The sequence below is a fragment of the Denticeps clupeoides genome, chromosome 14, assembly GCF_900700375.1.
Source record: "Denticeps clupeoides chromosome 14, fDenClu1.1, whole genome shotgun sequence".
Taxonomy (NCBI): domain Eukaryota; kingdom Metazoa; phylum Chordata; class Actinopteri; order Clupeiformes; family Denticipitidae; genus Denticeps; species Denticeps clupeoides.
In genome coordinates, this window is record NC_041720.1 from 2207397 (window position 1) to 2228654 (window position 21258).

At 46.7% G+C, this 21258-nt stretch overlaps 1 protein-coding gene across 1 annotated transcript in view; it reads right to left on the reverse strand.

Annotated features, from left to right (window-relative positions):
• The window catches only part of galnt14 (UDP-N-acetyl-alpha-D-galactosamine:polypeptide N-acetylgalactosaminyltransferase 14 (GalNAc-T14)), a 78116-nt gene that overhangs the window by 55585 nt on the left and 1273 nt on the right, over positions 1–21258 (reverse strand). The window contains exon 2 of the mRNA XM_028952992.1: positions 10301–10470. Within this exon, the coding sequence (XP_028808825.1) occupies positions 10301–10470 (170 nt within the window). The remainder of the gene's footprint in view (positions 1–10300; positions 10471–21258) is intronic.

A 21258-nucleotide genomic window follows, 5' to 3' on the forward strand; every position in this document is an offset into this window, starting at 1 on the left:
AATGGCCGCTGGGAAAGTGGGAGATTTTGCTTGTGCTGAAGCAGGAGGGGTAAAAAAAAAAAAAAAACCCCGAGAACATAATTTCTGTGCCACAGACATGATGTCTGGCCAGAAGTCATAAGTGAAATAAATGAAAGTCATCGATGCATGGTGCAAATCCATAAATGTGATTTGCTCCGTCCCCTTGTTTTTTTTTTTTTAGATTAAAACACAACATGACACATAACTCGTGACATTTTACAGAAAAAAAACTGCACCTAATATTCTCATAACAAAACCAGACAATTTCTGATTTTCATGACAATTATAAATGTATGCATACGTTTTTTTATTAAATTCCAAAAACAAACAAACATTATTAAATTATATTAGAAATGCCTAACATTTGGGGGGACACGTAGGGACAGGGTCTCTACCGGCTAAAAAACTAAATCGGGACAGGGCTGGTAAGGTCCTTTGCCACCAGAGGGGACATGTAGGGACAGGGTCTGTACCGGATGAAAAACGGAATTGGGACACGGCCGGTGAGGTCCTCGACCGATGAGGTCCTCGACCACCAGAGGAGACATGTAGGGACAGGATCTGTACAGCCTAAAAAAACTGAATTGGGACACAGCCGGTGAGGTCCTTGGCCAACAGAGGGGACATGTAGGGACAGGATCTGTACAGCCTAAAAAAAACTGAATCGGGACAGGGCCGGTGAGGGAGAGTGCTGAGCCAAGACAGGCCCAGCGAGGTCCACAAAGTGCATTAATTGTACTGTAGTTTATTATCTTGTTGTATAGTACAGTTTATCATGACATTGTAAGGTTTACTCCACTCATACTCTTCACAAATACATTTGCAGCATTTATTAGACCCCCAGAGCGACTTACAATCTGTAGTTACAGGGACAGTCCCCCCTGGAGACACTCAGGGTTAAGTGTCTTGCTCAGGGACACGATGGTGGTAAGTGGGGTTTGAACCTGGGTCTTCTGGTTCATAGGCGAGTGTGTTACCCACTAGGCTACTACCACCAAGTATTAGAATAAAGAAAAATTGATTTCACAGAACCCATTTAATGTTGTTGAGGGAAAGAATGGTACAGTGTCTGAGGTCAAAGGTCACAGTGAAAATGAAGGCATGAGTGTGGTTGTATTGTGAATTCTGCAGACACGGACCGGCACCCCGGCGTTTATACGATTAATGGCGGCGCGCCGGGGTAACAACAAAGCCGCATGCTTGATGAGGGCGGCACTGAAAAATGACACTCAGATGCAGCCATATTGGCCGGGTGACAGCACACTTCGCAACTTGATAGGCCCCCGTCCCCTCGGCGGGACGGAACCCGGCGGCGTGTGGCAGCGACAGGCATTTCCGGGAGCTTTATATCACGCGTCGAAAATATAGCACGTGCGCTATAAACAGCCGCCGGCCTGAGCAGCAAAAACAACGCGGCACAGCGGCAGGTTTTAATAAGTATGACTAGTGGTTCCCACACAGCGGCGTTTATGGCTCCTGTTTATCTTATTATAATTTTCAGGGAGTAAAAAAATGTAAAACTGGCAACGCCGGCTTTCTCGCTTTGGTTGTCCACGCAGCTCAGTTAATTATTCAATGACGTTGATGCTTTCATTGTGTTTTCCATACGCCCTGGCTGCGAATTACAGCCCCTCGTTCTCAAGTTCACGATGATAACAGTGTTTGAACAGGAGGGCTGCAGCTGGACTGGGCAAATCAATCAATCAATCAATCAATCAATCAATCTTTATTTATATGGTACTATGGAAGAGTAACAGGCGCGTCTCTCATCGGCCGCCCTCTTTATTACTACACCCCCTCCGCATGACTTACTGCACTGGGTGCGGAGATGAGGGGAATAAGAGAGAGAGAGAGAGAGAGAGCCCCAGAACCTTGTGAGGAGCCACTCCTTCACGCTCGGCGGTCTGATGGGGCTGACAGGGAGCGGGACGCGCTGGTCCATCACTCACACAGCCGACGTAGGTATGCGCGCTGAGAGGACGCGTTTCCCGCCCCTTCCATCAGATGCACGCCCAGCGGGAAGCGATCGAACTGGACTCGGAGGACGAAAAGGTTAAAATGCCGAGAGGTCATTCAAATGTCATTAGAGATGTTGCAAGGCTCTCAACACATGCATTTATTTTGTCACTAATAACAGTAATAATTTAAAACCATATATAAAACCATATATTAATTGCTAATTATCAAATTTAAACAATTGGAGCATTTCAGAAGTTGGAGATTTCTGCATGTCGACTCATCATAGATAATATTTTAATAATCTGAGACACTGGATTTCATGAGCTAACTGTGCCACGGGGTGTAAATGGGGCACAAACGCTTGATATGTGAAGTGTGAAGTTTAATAAATAAAAAAGAAAAAGGCACGATGGCCAAAACAGAAATCAAGAAACAGAAAAGCAGCGTAACGTCACCAACTAAACAGAACCATGGGAGCGTGGGAGAAAACCAACATATAAAGTCCAGGTCTGCCTTGGCTTCGCAGTAATTACCAAATTTTAAAAAAATCGCTTTTGTCATGTCAAGGGACATTCGAGGAAAAAAGGATTTTATTAAAAATACAAAGAAAACCAATGTGATGCCCAAAAGGAACCACGAAAGGAACTTAAATGGACCTGAAAGAATGTGTCATAAAAAACAGGAAGTGACACATAGGGCTGCGCGGTAGATACGGTATGAAGGATATAAATTAGGCCAACGGAGGAGATTTTGATTATACAGCACAAGCCGTTGGTTTTGGAGTTGTTCAAAAAACAAGAGGCCTTATATATCATTAAAAATGACTCGTAATCCATAAATCTAGAGTTTAAAGGTCTAAAAAAATACTGCAGACACAATAAATAAAATAAAACAAGCCTTCAAATAAATCACTTAATATAATAACTTGCATCATGAAAATACCTGGTATTTCACTGGCCTCATGGGTGTGAAATAAAGTCCCATTTTCAGTGGAATTGCCCAGATTATCTTGTTTTTTTCAGGTATACGGTTATGCCAAACGTTGATGTATCTGTAAAAGGTTTGTTATAATTTTATTAAAAAATGCTGCTGTGTCTTTGTTATGGACACATGTTGCCCATTTAAATGTGATTATTAACCGTCTACGGTTGATAAATTTACATTGCAATATGTTTTTTATTTATTCATGCTTAAAATACGTGGTTCTCTTTTTTAACAGATCCGTACAGCCCTGAAACTTCGTAAGAGTTCAAAGTTGGGTGACCAGGTGGTTCGCTCTGCAATGCCCTGCACTTTGTTTGCGCGCTCTGGCCTTTACCTGCATATTGAAGTGGCTTCTGTGACATTTCGTATGCAGATAAGATAAACGGCTACTAGTGACACAACCACAACAAACAGACAAAAGTTCCTTAACTCCAGTCTGGGCCTCCTGGGACGAGGACGCTCTGCTTGGTTTATGGTTTAACTGGATTCCTGTGGAATAAAACGTGCGTAGATCACATGAAAGTTTCAGGTCGGCTCCATTTGCAAACGTTCTTCTCTTTGCATCTAGTGGCAAAAAAGGAGGAAAAAACGTTTGCAAAACGTCATGTTTGGATGAAGGACACGCCTGCAGAGAGCCCTCTGTGGGAATTGTCACGCCGTATTCGTAGAAGAAACGTTGCGATGAAATTGAGTCTGCAAGGTGCAGAAAGCCTGAAGAATGCAGCTATTCTCTGGCTTTTCAAACCGAGCGCCGGCGCATTGTTTCACCGGCAAGGTGACTGATTGCTGTTTGATTTCGGCCGCGCTGGATGCCGCCGTAGGCCTTCCGCGGAAAACGGTGGCGGTGGTGGGTGTGTGTGGGAATGGATCCGCCAAGTTATTTTTGCACTCCGGACGGCGTTGTGGAGTGACCTGCTTCTACAGAAAAGTATAGCTGAAGGAGAGCACAATTAACTCGTTTTAGCACAGGGCAATCTGGGTAATTGCGAAAAGCCACGGAGGAATGATGGGGGATCAGTGGCAGGCGGGGAGCGGGCCGCGTTTCCGAAATACCACGTCGAGATGCGGGTTCCAAGGCCAGGAACCCGTTATGGAGAAGGACTATTTTTACAGAGGCCTCATTAGCCTTAATTTAAAAAGAATGTTAAACCAGAGTGAACGTTCATATAATGAGGATTAGCGGGATGGTAGTAGCCTAGTGGGTAACACACTTGCCTATGAACCAGAAGACTACGGAGTCACAGGTTCAAATCCCACTTCCTACCATTGTGTCCCTGAGCAAGACACTTAACCCTAAGTTGCTCCAGGGGGGGACTGTCCCTGTAACTACTGAGCGTCTGATAAATGTTGTAAATGTAAAGGATTAGAACAAACTATTAACTATTATAAACTATTTCAGGGTAAAATGATAAAAAATCAGTATACATCAGTATTAGTGGACCGAGTTAGAACTGAGCTGTGAATACTTTAACAGAAATATACCATGTTTTAGTAATTGTGCTGTTCTGTTATATTAAAACTGTCTACTAACATTTCAAATGGGCAAGACGAATATTAACGTTTATTATTGGGGTTTTTTTCTCCACCAACTGTGTGCATAGCAAAGTAATATTGCAGCTGTTGCAAATCAACATTAAACTATTTTAACATGTTGATTAATATCTGGAGTATCAGTTAGGACTTCTTACATTCCAGACATGTAACCGTGCAATAAAATAATGGCCATTCCTGCTACTGGGACAGCAATATATTTTTTATAATTTCTGCAGGATTACTGAAGCTCCCCATTGTTTCCATGCAGATCTTAAAACATCGATTAAAAAAGAGAAGACGAAGTGCTCGATTAAAATTTCATTATTTATCTGTATGTGATGTCTTTATTCACCAGGGCTGCACTAAACCACCCAAATTCAAGGGGTTCCATTAACACCTGGCATATGTGACCATGAGCTATACAACACTCTCCTGTTCACACCATCGCAGAAGAGTTGGCAGGCGGTGTAGGGTTGCTGCATTTTACCCCCGCAGAAACTGAGTAAATAAATATACAATATAAAACTATATAAATTGTACAAATAACCAAAAAAAACAAAAAAAAAACAGGTATTGCAACTGTTGTGAATTTTTCCTTAGAGGCCAGGAGACGTTTTTGGATATCTTGACGGAGACGTTTCTCTATATTCAGATCCTCGCTGCTCGGCACTGCAGTCAACAAAAAGTCGTCCCCTGGTCTGTAATGAAAATTTCCCAACACACCCCTGCTAGTACTTTTAAACCCTTAAATCCTTCTGTCCTTATGCATTTAAATGGCAAACCGTTCTGTCCAACCTTTTGTAGTATAATTAAAATAGATAGATTTCAATTTCCTGCTCTGCTATGTCGTAAAAATACATGGTTATTCATGGGAAGTTAACCTGACATCAACTCTCATAATTCTGCCTCCAGTTCAGACAACACGGTGAAGGGACTTTCCTCTTCATTGTCCATTCGTCCCCCGTTCAGTGTTGAACAATTAGCCGTGTTGCAGTATTGATTTTGGAATAAAGTGCGGTTGTATAACATCATTGATATTTTGGACACTTCGGAATTCTGTCTTCCAATAAAACGCTGGGTGATCGATGACCCTGAGGCCAGAGGCAGCAGACGAGAGTGGTGCAATCAGGGTACAAAAAGCATGAAGAGAATAAAGAGGTGCTCGGATTGCGCAATACAGGCAATGCATGTACTACACATGTACTATTGCAAGAATAAACTTCCCATGCTAAATCAATGACATTCAAATGTAATATTGTGAGTGATATTTGCTAAATGAATGCATAGTTCTGCATAGTCATTTCTCACACAGTTTTTTTTTGTTTTTTTTGACCAGCTCGGTGTCGACCACCTTTATCTCCGCCTTGATCGCCGCTGAACCGGCTGTACGGGACTTGCCGGTCCGGCCGCGACACAGCAGCAACGTTCAGACTCTGCCTGGCTGACGGACAGCTCGGCAAATAAAATCGATGCGGAGACGGGGTGCGGGTTGCACCTGACAAGCGCCGATCGATGAGAGATGAACGAGAAAGAAGGGTCGTGCCGGAGCCGGGGCCGCCGTGGCCGCCGGGACCCCCGCCTCTAAATGGAAGACATGATTCAGCGCCACTCGTATTTAAAAGTTTTTTTTAACTACGTGTCTGTGTAAGTCAAGGTCGCTCAGAGTTCGTATTTGTCAGGTGAAGCCACGTTCGCTGACTGGACTGTTAATATTCTACACGGATAGTGATCCTCAATGCAGTTTCGGGGTTTCACCAAAGTGGTCACACGGGTAAGGCCCTAAGTTGTCTGTCTTATGCTGGGCCAATGCAATTCTTAAATCTATTTTTCACTCAATAAATACTCAAGTGCAGCCAAATCGCAAAATTATTGTGCGTTTTGTGTCATATAGTTTACGCGACGTAAAGAGCGCCGATTCGCGCTCCTGATATATACAACGATAAATCACATGATTTTTTGCTGGAAAAGTCGCACGGCTTTAGGTACACGTCACCAAGCACCCATCACAGCTACACAGAGAACAACAGAAGTTAGCAAATACGCTTGAGACTACAATCTGAAAAAGGGGACCTAGACATACAAGACCGAGACTGTAGAGCAACAGTGTTGCTCTTTCAACCCCCCTCCACACCTGTAGGTGGCGCTGTAACTACCCGCTCTCACCCATTTACATTTACATTTACAGCATTTACCAGACGCCCTTATCCAGAGCGACTTACAATCAGTAGTTACAGGGATAGTCCCCCCCTGGAGACACTCAGGGTAAAGTGTCTTGCTCAGGGACACGATGGTAGTAAGTGGTTCATAGGCGAGCGCGTTACCCACTAGGCTACTACCACCATAAGCGTCTTGTTCTCCGTCTTAAACATCTGAACACACCATTGTTCTCCAGCCTGTCTGGGACCGTTCTGGGTCCCCTAAAACGCTGTTTCCGTGTGGACGCAAGACCACATTGGATTGCAATTTTCCCGTTTTAGAGAAAAATGTTGTTATGTGGACGAGGCCTTAAGAACTTCTGAATGCATGCTTGGTTGGCACCCAAAAATCCTGATTGGTCGGCGTCCATCATATTGCAAATCAGCCATCACTGTGTGTGAACGTGGGAAAGAAAACGCTTCTCTCCTTTTTTTCTCTTCTCTTTTCGCTAGATATCTGACTGAAGTTGCTGTTGAGTTGGTGAGCCAATGAGCACACGGCTGGATGACAGATGGAGGCGGGCACAATACCCACCTGTGCCGACCCGTTTCTTAACCAGTAATCATTTCATCATTGTGAGCTGCGTGGTCCGAATTTGGTGTAAGTGTTGCCTGTTGGATGTGTTCATGATCAGCTGATCTGGGGGACCTTGAGCTCGTCTCTTCCCCAACAATCCAACACGCTGCGCTGCATTATTCTGCTGAAAGGGACGTCCTGACCATGCACGTGAAAATGACTTACAATACACACACAACGCAAGATGTGGTTTTAATGTCAATTCCATCTGGTCTTCTTTTACAGAGACGCCATCTATTAGTGGAATATAGAGTCTCTCTGCTCCCTTATACGTCCAGTGTCCCCTCAAGATACCAGAGATGAATAAAAAGTGGAGCAGTCTTTTTTACATACTTATCTATTTGTGTCTTTGCTTGGTGAAATACGCACAGTGAGAATCACGCAACCACTGAGCCCAGACGGCTAACAAGTCCGATCGAAACGGGGTGGCGGGCGAATGCGGAGATGCGGCAGCTCGGGGAAATCAATGGCGGAGCGACCGTGCCGAGCGGGCGTCCCTCGCCGTTTGGGGACGGGTCGCCAGTCTGTGGCACGTTAGACAGTGGCTGCCACTCTCGTTCCGCCGCCTGACCCGAACACGAGCTGGTGAGGCCGAGAATCCCTGCGCGGTTTCAGTGGCAATGCAAAGAAAAGGGAAATGGCGAGGACAGGATGGAAAATGACTTTACTTTACTTTACTTTACTTTACACTACTTTTATCCAAAGCGACTTACAGGAGGAAGACACCAGCAATTCTCATTCAGTTTCTATAGATTTTGAGTTAAAAAACTAAGAGCCCTGATAAGGGCTGTCAGGAAAAGAACATGCTCGGGAGTTGTTAAGTGCTACACAAATTATTATTATTTTTTAATTTTGTGCAGTGTGTGTGTGTGCATGTGTGTGTGTGTTAGTGTTAGATTCGTCTGAAATACTTTTGAACAAGTGGGTTTTCAGCAGCTTCTTAAAGGTGGTAATAGTCTCGGCTAGTCAAATGAAGCAGGACAAGTCGTCCCACCAGCCAGGGACAACAAAGGGGAACCGAGTCGATTGGGACCCGAGACCCCGTGAAGAGGGAATTTTTATTCTCGATTCAATAAATTGTGTTAAAATTTTACTATTGTGTTAAAATGTTATTATATTGTGTTAAAATGTTATTTATACCTTTGTATTTAATGTTACTGTGTTGTATTTAATGTTACTTGTAAGCACCATGGGTCTGAGAGTAACGAAATTTCAATTCTCTGCATGTCCTGTACATGTGGCAGAATTGACAATAAAGCTGACTTTGACTTTGACTTTGAATAAGCGTTGGCGGGAAATTGGCTCTTCCGCAGATTAGCGCTGAGCGATGCGGTTTTCCAGTTTGTTGTATCGCGGCGCACTGCGAGCGGCCCTCAGACGACCTGCTGCCTTGCGTTGGGTAAACAGCGGCGTTGTCGGCGACCGGAGCGCCGCCGGGCAGTAATTTTCGGGGTAATCCCCTCCGACAGATAAACTCCCCGTCACGATACGAGGAGCAGGCGACAGACCCGCTCCTGAAGCGGCGCTGGAGTGGAGGTGACGCTGATCATCTTCTTGCAGCGGGCCTGTCGATTTGCCACGGACAATTCGGAATCGGAAGCGCCGTTAACCTTGGCAGGGAATTTAGGTTTAGTCTCAGGGCCTGGTTTTCATGGGACACAAATTTACAGACGAGAGCAGGCAGGTACACAAGTTGACTGTTTCCTAGTGGTCTTTATGGAAATCTGTGCTGGTGCGTAATTATTTTCTGGCAAAATGTAAAATGGGAGGAGCCTGTAGGCGTGACTGACAGCTCAACTGACTGTTTCCTCTCTAACTGCAGTTAGGCGTATACATGAATTGAGATTTGAAATCAAGGTGATTTCTTTGCTAATGGTAATCTACTTAAAATAAAAACTATAGGTTTCTAATTAACTATGGTTAAAACTAACATAGTGTGAATGCTTAAAGGTGGGCGTGTCTGTGGTGCAGGCAGCATATGGTGAAAATTAATCATGATTAATTACTTGGGAAATTTGAGTTAAATTAGATCCTTTTTAATAATCTATTGACCCTAGTTGTTGATTATTTTCCCTTAAGAACTTAAAAATCGTAGATTTTTAAATCATGAACTTGAGACACCATAAATATCTTCTGGAACAAAGTAATATTACCCTCTGTGACATAAAGAGTTTTCTAAATGGATCTCTGTGATGAATCTCTCTTTGCCATGCCCACCGATTAAAACACTGTGGAATTCTATTTCCAGTAGTATATACTGTAGCTATTAGTACACAGTACAGGCCAAAAGTGTGGACACCTTCTCATTCAATGTGTTTTCTTTATCTTCATGACCATTTACATTGGTAGATTCTCACTGAAGGCATCAAAACTATGAATGAACACATGTGGAGTTCTGTACTTAACAAAAAGTGGAGACCTGGCCTCCACAGTCACCGGACCTGAACCCAATCCAGATGGTTTGGGGTGAGCTGGACCAGTAAGTGCTAAACACCTCTGGGAACTCCTTCAAGACTGTTGGAGAAGCATTTCAGGTGATGACCTCTTGAAGCTCATCGAGAGAATGCCAAGAGTGTGCAAAGCAGCAATCAGAGCAAAGAGACTAGAATATAAAACATGTTTTCACTTATTTCACCTTTTTTTGTTAAGTACAGAACTCCACATGTGTTCATTCATAGTTTTGATGCCTTCAGTGAGAATCTACCAACGTTATATGGTCATGAAAATAAAGAAAACACAATGACTGTACTGGCCTGTACTGTATACTGTAACTATTAGACTAGTGTATATACTGTAGGTATAGTGACTGCTTAACAAAGACGTTTCATCAGTGAAGCACTCTTCCTTGATTTGTGAAAAAGTGCAATATAAACCCGGTTAAAGTACTTTGAGTCCCATTAGGGACCCCAAAGTGATAAACTGTCCTGGAAAACATGAATGGCTCCTCCTGCATTCATTATTCCCTCTTGTTAGTGTGACACACACTTACGCACACTATCTGGTGGAGAGAAGAGATCAGAGAACGCGTCACCTGTAGTGACGGGTGTCACGAAGTGCTCGGTTGCTGGGGATCCTCTCGCTCTCCCTCTGATTGAAGGCATACAGCTTGTAGGGGTCCCGGCCCGGCCGCCACCGGTGGGCACCGAGGTAGCTTTTCTCCTCGAACTCCTCCAGCAGGTCGTCCCATTCCGCCTCGGAGATCTGCAAGGCAAACGGTGCGATTCAGCAGTGACTCCGCCCCCGTCAAAAAACGCCCCGGCAGCAGTTTCCCCGCCGCGGCGGCGATTCGGCCTCGTTATTTTATAAAATCACAAACAGCACTAAACATTGCTGCAATTCTGGCAGCTCCTCTTCCCGCCCGTACATCCATTCTTTGACAGGAAATGGGGGGGAGAAAAAAAATAATAAAAACGCGGCGATGCACAGCGCTGCGGGCAAAACGTTTCGGAAATTTGCAAATGCAACACTCTCGGGGGAGCGTCAATTGTGCGCCCGTGGAAGAGAAAAGTGCTGTGACAGCAGCCTGTATTCCCCCTATAAGCAAACCAGATTTCTGCTTATTTCTGGCCATCAGGAAGCAGAAAATACGGCCACCGGCGTCCCCAAACCGCCACCCGCCGACTGGATTACATCTGATTTCCAAACGTAATTGACGGTCATTGAGACGGGGAATATGTTTCCCCGGCGTATTGCATCGCCGGAACTTGGTCTTTTTTTTTTTGTATTTCACATCAGATTCAGTTTTGACTCCCGATGCGGTCCCTGGTCCCCGCCCGTCCTTGTATTATATATACAGTACAGGGCACCTTCTCATTCGACATGTTTTTTTATCTTCATGACCATTTACGTTGGTAGATTCTCACTGAAGGCATCAAAACTATAAATGAACACATGTGGAGTTATGTACTTAACAAAAAGTGGAGACCTGGCCTCCACAGTCACCGGACCTGAACCCCATCCAGATGGTTTGGGGTGAGCTGGACCCCAACAAGTGCTAAACATTTCTGGGAACTCCTTCAAGACTGTTGGAGAAGCATTTCAGGTGACGACCTCTTGAAGCTCATCGAGAGAATGCCAAGAGTGTGTAAAGCAGTAATCAGAGCAAAGAAACTAGAATATAAAACATGTTTTCACTTATTTCACCTTTTTTTGTTAAGTACAGAACTCCACATGTGTTCATTCATAGTTTTGATGCCTTCAGTGAGAATCTACCAACGTAAATGGTCACGAAGATAAAGAAAACACGTCGAATGAGAAGCTGTGTCCAGACTTTTGGCCTGTACCGTATATAAACGTATATCTCTAACGCATTGTCTTTCTCATTTTGTTCCAATCTGTTCAAGGTCCCACGGTTGAGATATAAGGACCCGTTTGGCGTTCTCAGGTGCCACCTTCCATAATGCTCCCCGCAAGGTGACCTGGGACGGCAACAAAAGCACGCGTCGGCGCTCGGCGAACTGACAGGCCCGTCCTCTCAGGGCCGAGGCCTTCACACTCGCTGGCACATTAATGAGACAGCGGGTCTTTGAGTCCTGTCTGCGCCGCTGTGGCGCGTCCCCTTGTAAGCGCGCCGGCTCCTCGGAAAAAGCCCGTGTCACGGCCTGCCGATTTACACGAGCTGCGACAACGTCCTCGCGGCCCGTAATGGAGCTGGGTAATTACAGCCGCCTGTCCCTGAAGACGGATTGCGCGTGGTAATAGACGCGGTCTGCGTTGCCCCCCAACACATAACTCAAAACCAGACGTCCCGGAGGTCTCGCCACAAATCGGGTGCCAAAATGTGATGGTTTTATTATGATAACCCGTCATCGCGATGAATTAAGCGTCATAAAGAGTAGACCTGCGGGCTCCGCGGCGCATTGTGATGCGCGGGAAATAAAGTCGGGTTGATTTAACGCTCCGCGCCGGAGAGCCGTGATCCGAGGTCGGCTGATTGACGTGCGACGGACTGTCTATCATCTGCGACAGCATGAGGAGTGACAGAACGCAGCATCTTCCCTTCATTGTACGGGTGACGATTATCATGGCATCAGGATCGATCAACTAATTTTCACCACTTAACGTTTTCCTAAAAAGCTTCGAATTCTATGAAGCGTTTTAACAAACAGAAAATTGCAACACAAATCACGTAACACGGCTTGATCCTTACATTTTACATTTACAGCGTTTACCAGACGCCCTTATCCAGACCGACTTACAATCAGTAGTTACAGGGACAGTCCCCACCTGGAGACACTCAGGGTTAAGTGTCCTGCTCAGGGACACGATGGTAGTAGGTGGGGTTTGAACCTGGGTCTTCTGGTTCATAGGCGAGTGTGTTACCCACTAGGCTACTACCACCCTATCTTGATCTAAACAGATCAGATCAGGTTTTAGGTTCGCCGTACGTTCTACAGCATTAACTTCAAAAATATTCAGTAACGTCATAACAAGCTATTAAAATGTCCATGAAACATTTCTACCGTGTAGTGAGCACACAAGCGGCAACCAAGTGCTTCTTTCACGTTTCTCGGCTTGAGCCAGAAGACCCAGGTTCAAATCCCACCATCGTGTCCCTGACCAAGACACTTAACCCTGAGTGTCTCCAGGGGGGGACTGTACCTGTAACTACTGATTCTAAGTCGCTCTGGATAAGGGCGTCTGGTAAATACTGTAAATGTAAATGTAACTTGCAGTAAACTGATTGGCCAATGCACCTTGGAGAATAAGATAAATGGATCTGATTGGCTGTCGCATGAACATGTTTTAACGCAACACAACGGACCCCCAATACACCGTAGATGACGTCCCCACACCTCTTACGCCCTCAGTCTCTTTCCCCCACCTGCCTCTGTAATGGTTTCAACTCTAAAAAGCTTTAGGCTTAAGAACTAATGGCAATTAATCATGATTAACTATTTGCACAACTGCTAAATGTGACAAATTAGCTACCATTTTTAATCATTTGACAAGTTAATTAAGTTTTTTTTGCACCACATTGTGTCTGAACGATGTGTCCCCAGTTTGAAGCACTGTGTTATTGGTGCATTTTCGCTGTCCCCCAGGGAACAGAGACAGTCTGGCATCTGATGGAGGCCGGGTATCCGGCCATGTCGGCCGCGCCCGCTTATAATTGGACCGGGCAAACGGGGTCCCAGAGAAAAATCGATACCTCCGAGTTCTCGGCGCAGCGACCCTCTGAGGAGCCGCCGGGGTCTCGACGCTGGCGCAGCCATTAGCCCGGCGGCTTCGTCAGAGCCCCGCCCGCGTGGAGCTTCAATCCTCCCGGACGACGGAGGAAAACCGCGATGGCTTCGCGGCGTTACCGGCCCGTTGTGCTTGTGCGAATCTGCAAGTCTGGAGACGGCTGCCCAAAAACTGCTTAGCAACACACAGAGGCAGGAGTGTGTGGAAGGGCCCGGTAATGGCCCCTGTGGTGTGCCGAAAGGAAGAACCGGGGGCGCGCGGGAAATCGGGGCCGCCGCCATCACTCACGTCCCCACTCTGCAGTCGAAACACCACCGTTCACCACAGCGTTCCGCCGGGATCACTTTTCACCGCTCGTTCTGTAGACGGACTAAAATAAGGAGTACGAAGGAAACCAAAATGCTAAAACGAGTTCTGTAATATTGGCACTTCCACGTGCCATACGTACCATGGTGCTCAGATCATGTGGAACATCGTTTCATTTCAACGTAGGTAAAAAACTGAAGGCTTCGCGGACGTTTGAAACGCCGTTTCCTCTAGCAACGTAAAAATTTCACTCATTTCAGTGAAATTCGATAGCAAATTATCATCATAACCCAGAGATTCAAAGTTCAGTTTATATATGTCATATAAATGAAAACATTCCTGGCTATCACACGTTGCACTCGTGTAGCTTTTAGACCAGTGACATTGTTGTCCCGTGCATCACACCCCCTTTGTCATTTTAGTTTCACATATTTTTATTGCATGAACGTTATTTTATTGACGTGTTGCAAAGTTTTGACACGCGTTATACGCTGAACTATTTGGTGCGATGCTTGTAGGGTTCGCAGAACTTTATTGTGGAAGTTGATTTTAACAAGTGAGGCTAGTTTTCTGTGTCCCGTGCGTCACGTGGCAAGTTTTCAAACTGCTTGGATGACTTTTGTCATGACTTTATGTTGTAAAGCACGACAAGTACTACATACATGTCACTCTTGTTCATAGTTCTGACAACTAGTTATTGGGGTAAACTATCTTGTCATCAAAATGTCCTGTGAATCACGCAGAGAACAGTCCAATATGAAAAATATTAAACTTTTGCTTCAGGGCCATGAAAATTAACTAAAGTAAAAAAGTGAAAAAAAAGCATATCAGCAGCACTCTTCATTTTACTTCCTGTTTGTAGTGTGACCTATGACACATGAGACCTATGAGATGCCCCATGCACCGGATTAAGGGGTCCTGATCACTGCAAGCTGAGACTCCTTATATCCAGTTAGGCACCCAGCACCCAGTATCCGCTGCCACATTAATGTGTACTTTGTTGTTTTTGGTTCTTGACGTTACGTATGTCAAGCTTCTGCAACTCCTTCCCCGATCAACCCCACGGCATGACAGATGCATCTAGACAAAATTTAAAAGGTTTCCTATCTCAACTACATTATATTTTATTACAGTTTTTATTCCATTTTTTTTAGAAAAATCTTTTGCCACATATGTCTCTGTCGTAGTTTTAAATGTGCATTATATGAAGCTTTAGTCTTGAATTAATTAATTTCATTTAATAATGATGATAATTGTTATTCGAATGACAGTCCAATTTTACATTTTAATGGATAAAACTATGCATAGCCTAAATAATGACAGTTTTATTCATCCTGTTCAGAGATCATTTACAAATACTGGCATTGGCGGCAATGATGAACAGTACAGCACCTTGTAAATCTGTGCAAGTTTACAACGCAATCATAATCATGACATAGCACAGCGTCAATATAGCGAGCAGAGTCTATACCACCAGTCGTATCCGACTGGTTTATGCAAATGTTTTATGCATTATAGCGCGCTGATGATCATTATATCATTTTCAGGGCATGTGGCCCAGCTCTAGGCTCCAGTAAAGGGCAAAAAGGGACTTATGAATCACGGCAACGCAGAGAAGCGCCATTTGGGAGCTGTTTTGCACAATGTGCTATTTGTGTGAGTTCATGAATATTCACATGCATTTGCCTCTATGTTTATTTGGAGAATGGGGATCTTTCATTATAAATTCACATAAACAGCTCACACACACACCAGTGCACACAGCCAATATCCACAAGCAGGAAGTAAAGGAGGTAAAGGACGTGGAGTCGGGTTTAAAGGAGCTTTAAATTGGCAATCAACAATTGGACCCCTTTTTTCTGCATTTTGGTCATAATTTCGTTAATCTCCGGGTTAGAGGAGCGGTTTTAACTACGTTCCATTCATCTCGTCCTTATCAGCATATTCAAAATGCAAATTAGAGGTCAGCGCGTTCAGGATTTTCAAGAGCCGGTGTTCACGCGTGTAAGTCAGTGAAGTGAAGTGAAGTGTGTTCAGACCCGGACGGAACATGAGAACCGTGAGAGAATCAATGCCGGCACCTTTGGGATCCTGTGTCACGAGGTTCAGAAGCAGACGACGGCAGCACAGTGTGTGTTCCGCTATGACCTACATGCAACATGAAATGTCATATTTACCCGTGCAGCCCGGCGTTAAGAAGTGCCTCCCCGTCAAAGATGTTCATCTTCCATTTTCACATGCTGATGACCATCTCGCTGCAATATGTGCGTATACCGGTCATCACCAAGTCGACCAGATCCATGTTGCACACTGTGTGGTTTGTGGTGATCTGAAATCACGCAGTCTGTATGAGGCTTTACCGGAGAACAAGCGCTTTCCAAAGTACTCTGATTTCCGTGTTTGACGGTGCTTTGACAAATGAAAAGTAAAGATATGAACAGCTGTTCCCGACAAAACGTTCCCTGCTTCCGACCTGCTAATGATCACCGGATCCTAATTAAACCAGGGATGGAGGGAAAACCCTCTCTTTCGAAATTACGGCCCTTGCAAATATATAATTAGTAGCATGCGTTAGAGATGTAGAGTCAGCCTGGTTTTAATATTACGACTGGGTGAATAGCAGCACTAGAGGCTGAATTCGTATTTGTAATATTTCCCTATGTCACGTTCTTTATGGTCGCAATGTCACATGACCAATCAAAAATGAAGTTCCTTAGGAACGAGTGAAAAAGTGGAGGGATACACTGCGGCACAGCACACAGTCACACGGTGAAAGGTGTCCTCTGTATTTAACCGTCACCCTTGGTGAGCAGTGTGTGGGGACGGTGCTTTGCTCAGTGGCACCTCGGCGGGTCGGGATTCGAACCGGCAACCTTCTGATTACGGGTCCGCCTCCTTAACCGCTAGGCCACCACCGCCCCCAACAACACGATTAAGATAAATGCATTTTAATGTCTCGATAGCAGTGAATGAATATTAAATGGTGAACCGTGGTATGAGTTGTTTGCAGCATGGAAATACGGGGTGGATTTGTACAAGCCGCCGGAGCAGAATCCGACCGCGTCCACTACTGTCCACCTTTGCTAAGGTCACGTGATGAAATATGGCAAGAACGTGGAAAAGTAAAAACATTTTTTTCCCCCCAATTCAATCACAGCAATCTCCAGCCTGAAATTCTGCGGCTGCCTCGCCTTCCAAATTGAATTATATGGCTTTTTTTTTTCAGGGGGGGAGGAAACAATAAAGAAACAGAAATTGCCGGGTGACATCCCCCCACCTCCCCCTTTCATCCACACCACAGCGGCGGCAAGGGACAGGGACGTTATCAGGGACACCGCAAAACGAATAACTAATCATCTCCCGTATTAGCGGCTTCGGGACCACGTTTGGAAGAAGCGGCCAACGCGCCGGGCTTCACGTCCCACGCCGACGTCACAACGAACTCGTCTTCCAGAGAGGAAGGGACAGGAGGAACCCGCTGTCCAGCAGCAGCCACTTCTCATACTGCGGAAGACGTACGGCCTTCTCGCAGCGGGAGGGGACCTTCTCTCAGAATGTCTTCAGAATGTCTTTTTACTTTACTGTCGTTCTAACAAGTACAACGAAATTGGGTGCCGTCCCCGTCTTCTAAAAAGAAGACAACCAGCACACATACTGATATGATGCAAAATATAATACAAACATAATGTACAATTAAAATCCAAACCTTGAAAGATGGATTAAATGTTTCCAGGAGCTGTTGTTTAGTCTGTCTGTGCTTGTTTTAATGCTCCTGAAGCTCTGAAGTTGCACGACCGTGACTGTGCACCAAAAAACCGGGGCGCAACCAACCCCCGTAGCGCCTCGCGAGGACCAGCCGGCGGTCCGTGCTCCGGTGACACGCCCACGTTGACTTGACTTTCCACCGGAATAAATGCGGGCGAATGTTCACTAATGCACGGTGAGGATTTATATCAAATACATCGTGAAGAAGTTCAGTTGAGAAGTTCAGAACGGGAGGAGCCCAGAGCTCATTCTGCATCAAATACATAAAATCATAATGACCGTGTTTCTACTCGTTTACGTCACTTACTGTACTGAAATGTGCAAAATCAGCAACTTACCGCATATTTTCACGCTCGTATTTTCAACCCTATCGCAAAATCTTGACCGCATCGGCAAAAAAATGACCGTAAAATAACTCCCATCACCACAACTGTTCTACAACACACGCTGGTGGCGGCATCTCCCGCGGGTGACAACGTGGCTGTCACCTTCCCACTGTTTCAATCGAGGCCGGAGGGGGACAGGGCGGCGAGGAATGCCATTCGCGCGACGTATATATCTGTCCGCCCGTCGCTTTTCTTCTTCTCTCAGTGGGCCAGAGGTGGCCTAGAGGTTAAGGAAGCCGCCCAGAAGGTAATCAGAAGGTTGCCGGTTCGAATCCCGTTCCGCCAAGGTGCCACCGAGCAAAGCGCCGTCCCCACACGCTGCTCCCCGGGCGCCTGTCATGGCCGCCCACTGCTCACCGATCTCTTCGCATCACCGAGGGTGATGGTTAAATGCAGAGGACACGTTTCGTTGAGTCACAATTTGCTGTGCTGTGTATACACTTCACTTTGGTGTCTCACCGGGGCCTTTGTAGACCTCGCACGGGGTTCACCGAGGAAAAACATGCCGCCAAATCTGTCACTTTAATGGAAAATCCCCCAAAATATGGTCAAATCTGACAGGGCAGGACAAGGCACGGAAGCAGTTTGTGAGAAAGCTCCGTACGCGTCCAGGTGTTTGTGTTTTGTCTTCGTACCTTCTTGCACCCTTTTCACGGCCCCCTCCCGGCGACCCCTGGCGGCGTTGCCCTTTCCATTTTCAGTTTGGCCACGTTCCCAAATGAAAGAAGATTGAGGTCACGTCTCCGGGCCGCTGTGGAAGAACTCATTATAAACGGATTCCCACGTGCCCTTTCCAGCCCCGCACCGCAGCGCGCCGGGGGGAGGGGGGGGGGCGTGTAGGCGCTGTCAGAAAACATGACGGATTCTATCGGCCCGACCCGGTACGTGGAGCCGCTCCGGTAAACGCGCGACATGACACCGTGCCGCTTATCCCGCTCGTTCTGCCGTGGAGCCCGACCCCGGCGATCTCTTCGCTCACTTCGCCCGCTCGCTGTCGCTAAGGGTCGTGGCGGGAGGAAACCGGAGAGCCTGAAGGAAACCCGCGCCAACGCGGGGCGAGCGCGCAGACCCCGCCCACAAGCGGCCCAAGTCGGGATTCGGAATGAGCAACGCTGAAGACGAAAGAGACGCCATTTGCCACTAGTCAATGAGGACAATCGTCACCCCCCCGGTGGGAAAGCCGTTATTCTGCGGCGTCAGCGTCCAGCCGAAATGACTTTTTTTTTTCCCACCCTGCGAACGGGGGTTTATTGATCACGTCCCCGTTACAGGAGAAAATTACTCCTTGGGGCCGGGTAATTGCATTACAACAGACTTATCTGAGCACTCAGCTCGGCGCTAACGGTCCTTTCCGGAGGCTCCCGGGCCCTGACCGCGGGGAGGGGCGCCCAACGATTAGCTGCAAAGTGGCCCGGTAAACGATGCATGCAAATGCGTCCCCCTAAACCAGAAACGGGCTCCGAGTTGTCGATTAAAAAGCACCGCGCTTCCGGCCCCCGCCGCTGCTAAACGGCTCTCATGAAAGGTTCAGAAGAGCACCTGCAGAACGTAGCCGCGCTCCGCCCGCCCGCCTGCGGAACAAATCCGGCGAGATTCGCGCGTTCGCTGTCGCCACCGTTTATTCACACTGTAGACGTTCCGGCGATATTTATCACAAAGTCCACTACGTCGGGGGGCTTTTTTAATCCCATCGTGATTAACCGGCGGCTCTGACAAGGCCCGACACGACAGGCCTTATTTCCCAACATGATGAGCAAGACCGTTTTAATAAAACATATGGTGCCGGCGTAATGAAGCCCGCCGCACGCCGCTCTAAAGTGCAACGGATGCAAACGCTTTAATCTTCGTTCTTTGTGCTTTTAGGGAAAAAGTTCTTCGCACGCGTTTGTACCCGGGAGCATCGGCGTTCATTTTGATCATTTTAATGCAACACTGGCACTTGTTGTACATTTACGGCATTTACCAGACGCCCCCTTATCCAGAGCGACTTACAGTCAGTAGTTACGGGGACAGTCCCCCCCCCTGGAGACACTCAGGGTTAAGTGTCCTGCTCGGGGACACGATGGTAGTAAGTGGGGTTCGAACCTGGGTCTTCTGGTTCATAGGCGAGTGTGTTACCATCCTCGCTCACTCGCCTTCCATAAATCCTGAATCGACCCGGGGCGCCAGATCACCTCGAGCGCAGGCGGGAGGAAACCGGAGAACCCGGAGGAAACCCGCACCAGCACTGGGAAGCGAGACGATAGAAGTAACTTAGAAGGCCTTCCTTGGCGTGCTACGGGGCAAGCGAAAGGCATTCTGAGGTCGGTGTAGCTGGCTGATGGCTTGCATGCAACACCCAACCATTATACAGTTGTTATAAATATGTTATTACAGCCGATATTACATGTAACGAAGCAATTTCATCGTCCTGTGGAGCAGCGTCACGACTCTGACCGGCTTTTATTGCTGAAATGCTGTTAGAACGTCTCAATTCACTCCACAGTCGCCCACAACTACTTAAGACTTAAAGCGTAAGACTTTATCTGAAAAAGTACGTAAACACACATAAGTCCGTTGTGGATTTAGACGTCTGAACACCGTCCACACTTTTCTCTAAAACAAACCATACGGGAGCATTACCTGAAACGACACGCTGTTTTAACCCCCCTCCACACCTGCAGGCGGCGCTGTAACTCCTCGCCGTTGCTGAACGGAGGACGTGTTGGGGCTCGTCCACGTGGAGAAAGAGAACTTTTTGGAAAACGCCGTCTCCGTGTGGACGCAGGGCCGGATCGGAGCGAAAAACGTCCCCGTTTTTGGGCAAAAACGTGTGCACGAAAGTAGGAGATTTCGGCGGAAATGTGGGAATTGGCCAGATACGAGCGGAAACCGGCTGACGGGGACATCTACCTTGTCTGTTTGCCACGAACAGGCCGCGTCCTGCCTTTGACGGGTTCTGATTTCGAACAGAGCAGAGAGGAGCGAGCGAAACGGTCGCCGGGGCGGGATTACGGGGTGGTAGTAGCCTGGTGGGTAACACACTTGCTTATGAACCAGAAGACTACAGAGTCACAGGTTCAAACCCCACTTACTACCATTGTGTCCCTGAGCAAGACACTTAACCCTGAGTGTCTCCAGGGGGGGACTGTCCCTGTAACTACTGACTGTAAGTCGCTCTGCATAAGGACGTCTGGTAAATGCCGTAAATGTAAATGATTAGAAGACGCTTCTCGACCCGACAAGGCGCTTGTAAGCGGAGAGGAGGAAGCACGTCCCCGCACGCCTGCACCGACAATCCCTTCGTGGACGAGGAGAAGCTCCCCGGGGCCCGGTGAGGAGCCGTACAGGCAGCGGCCTGCGTTTA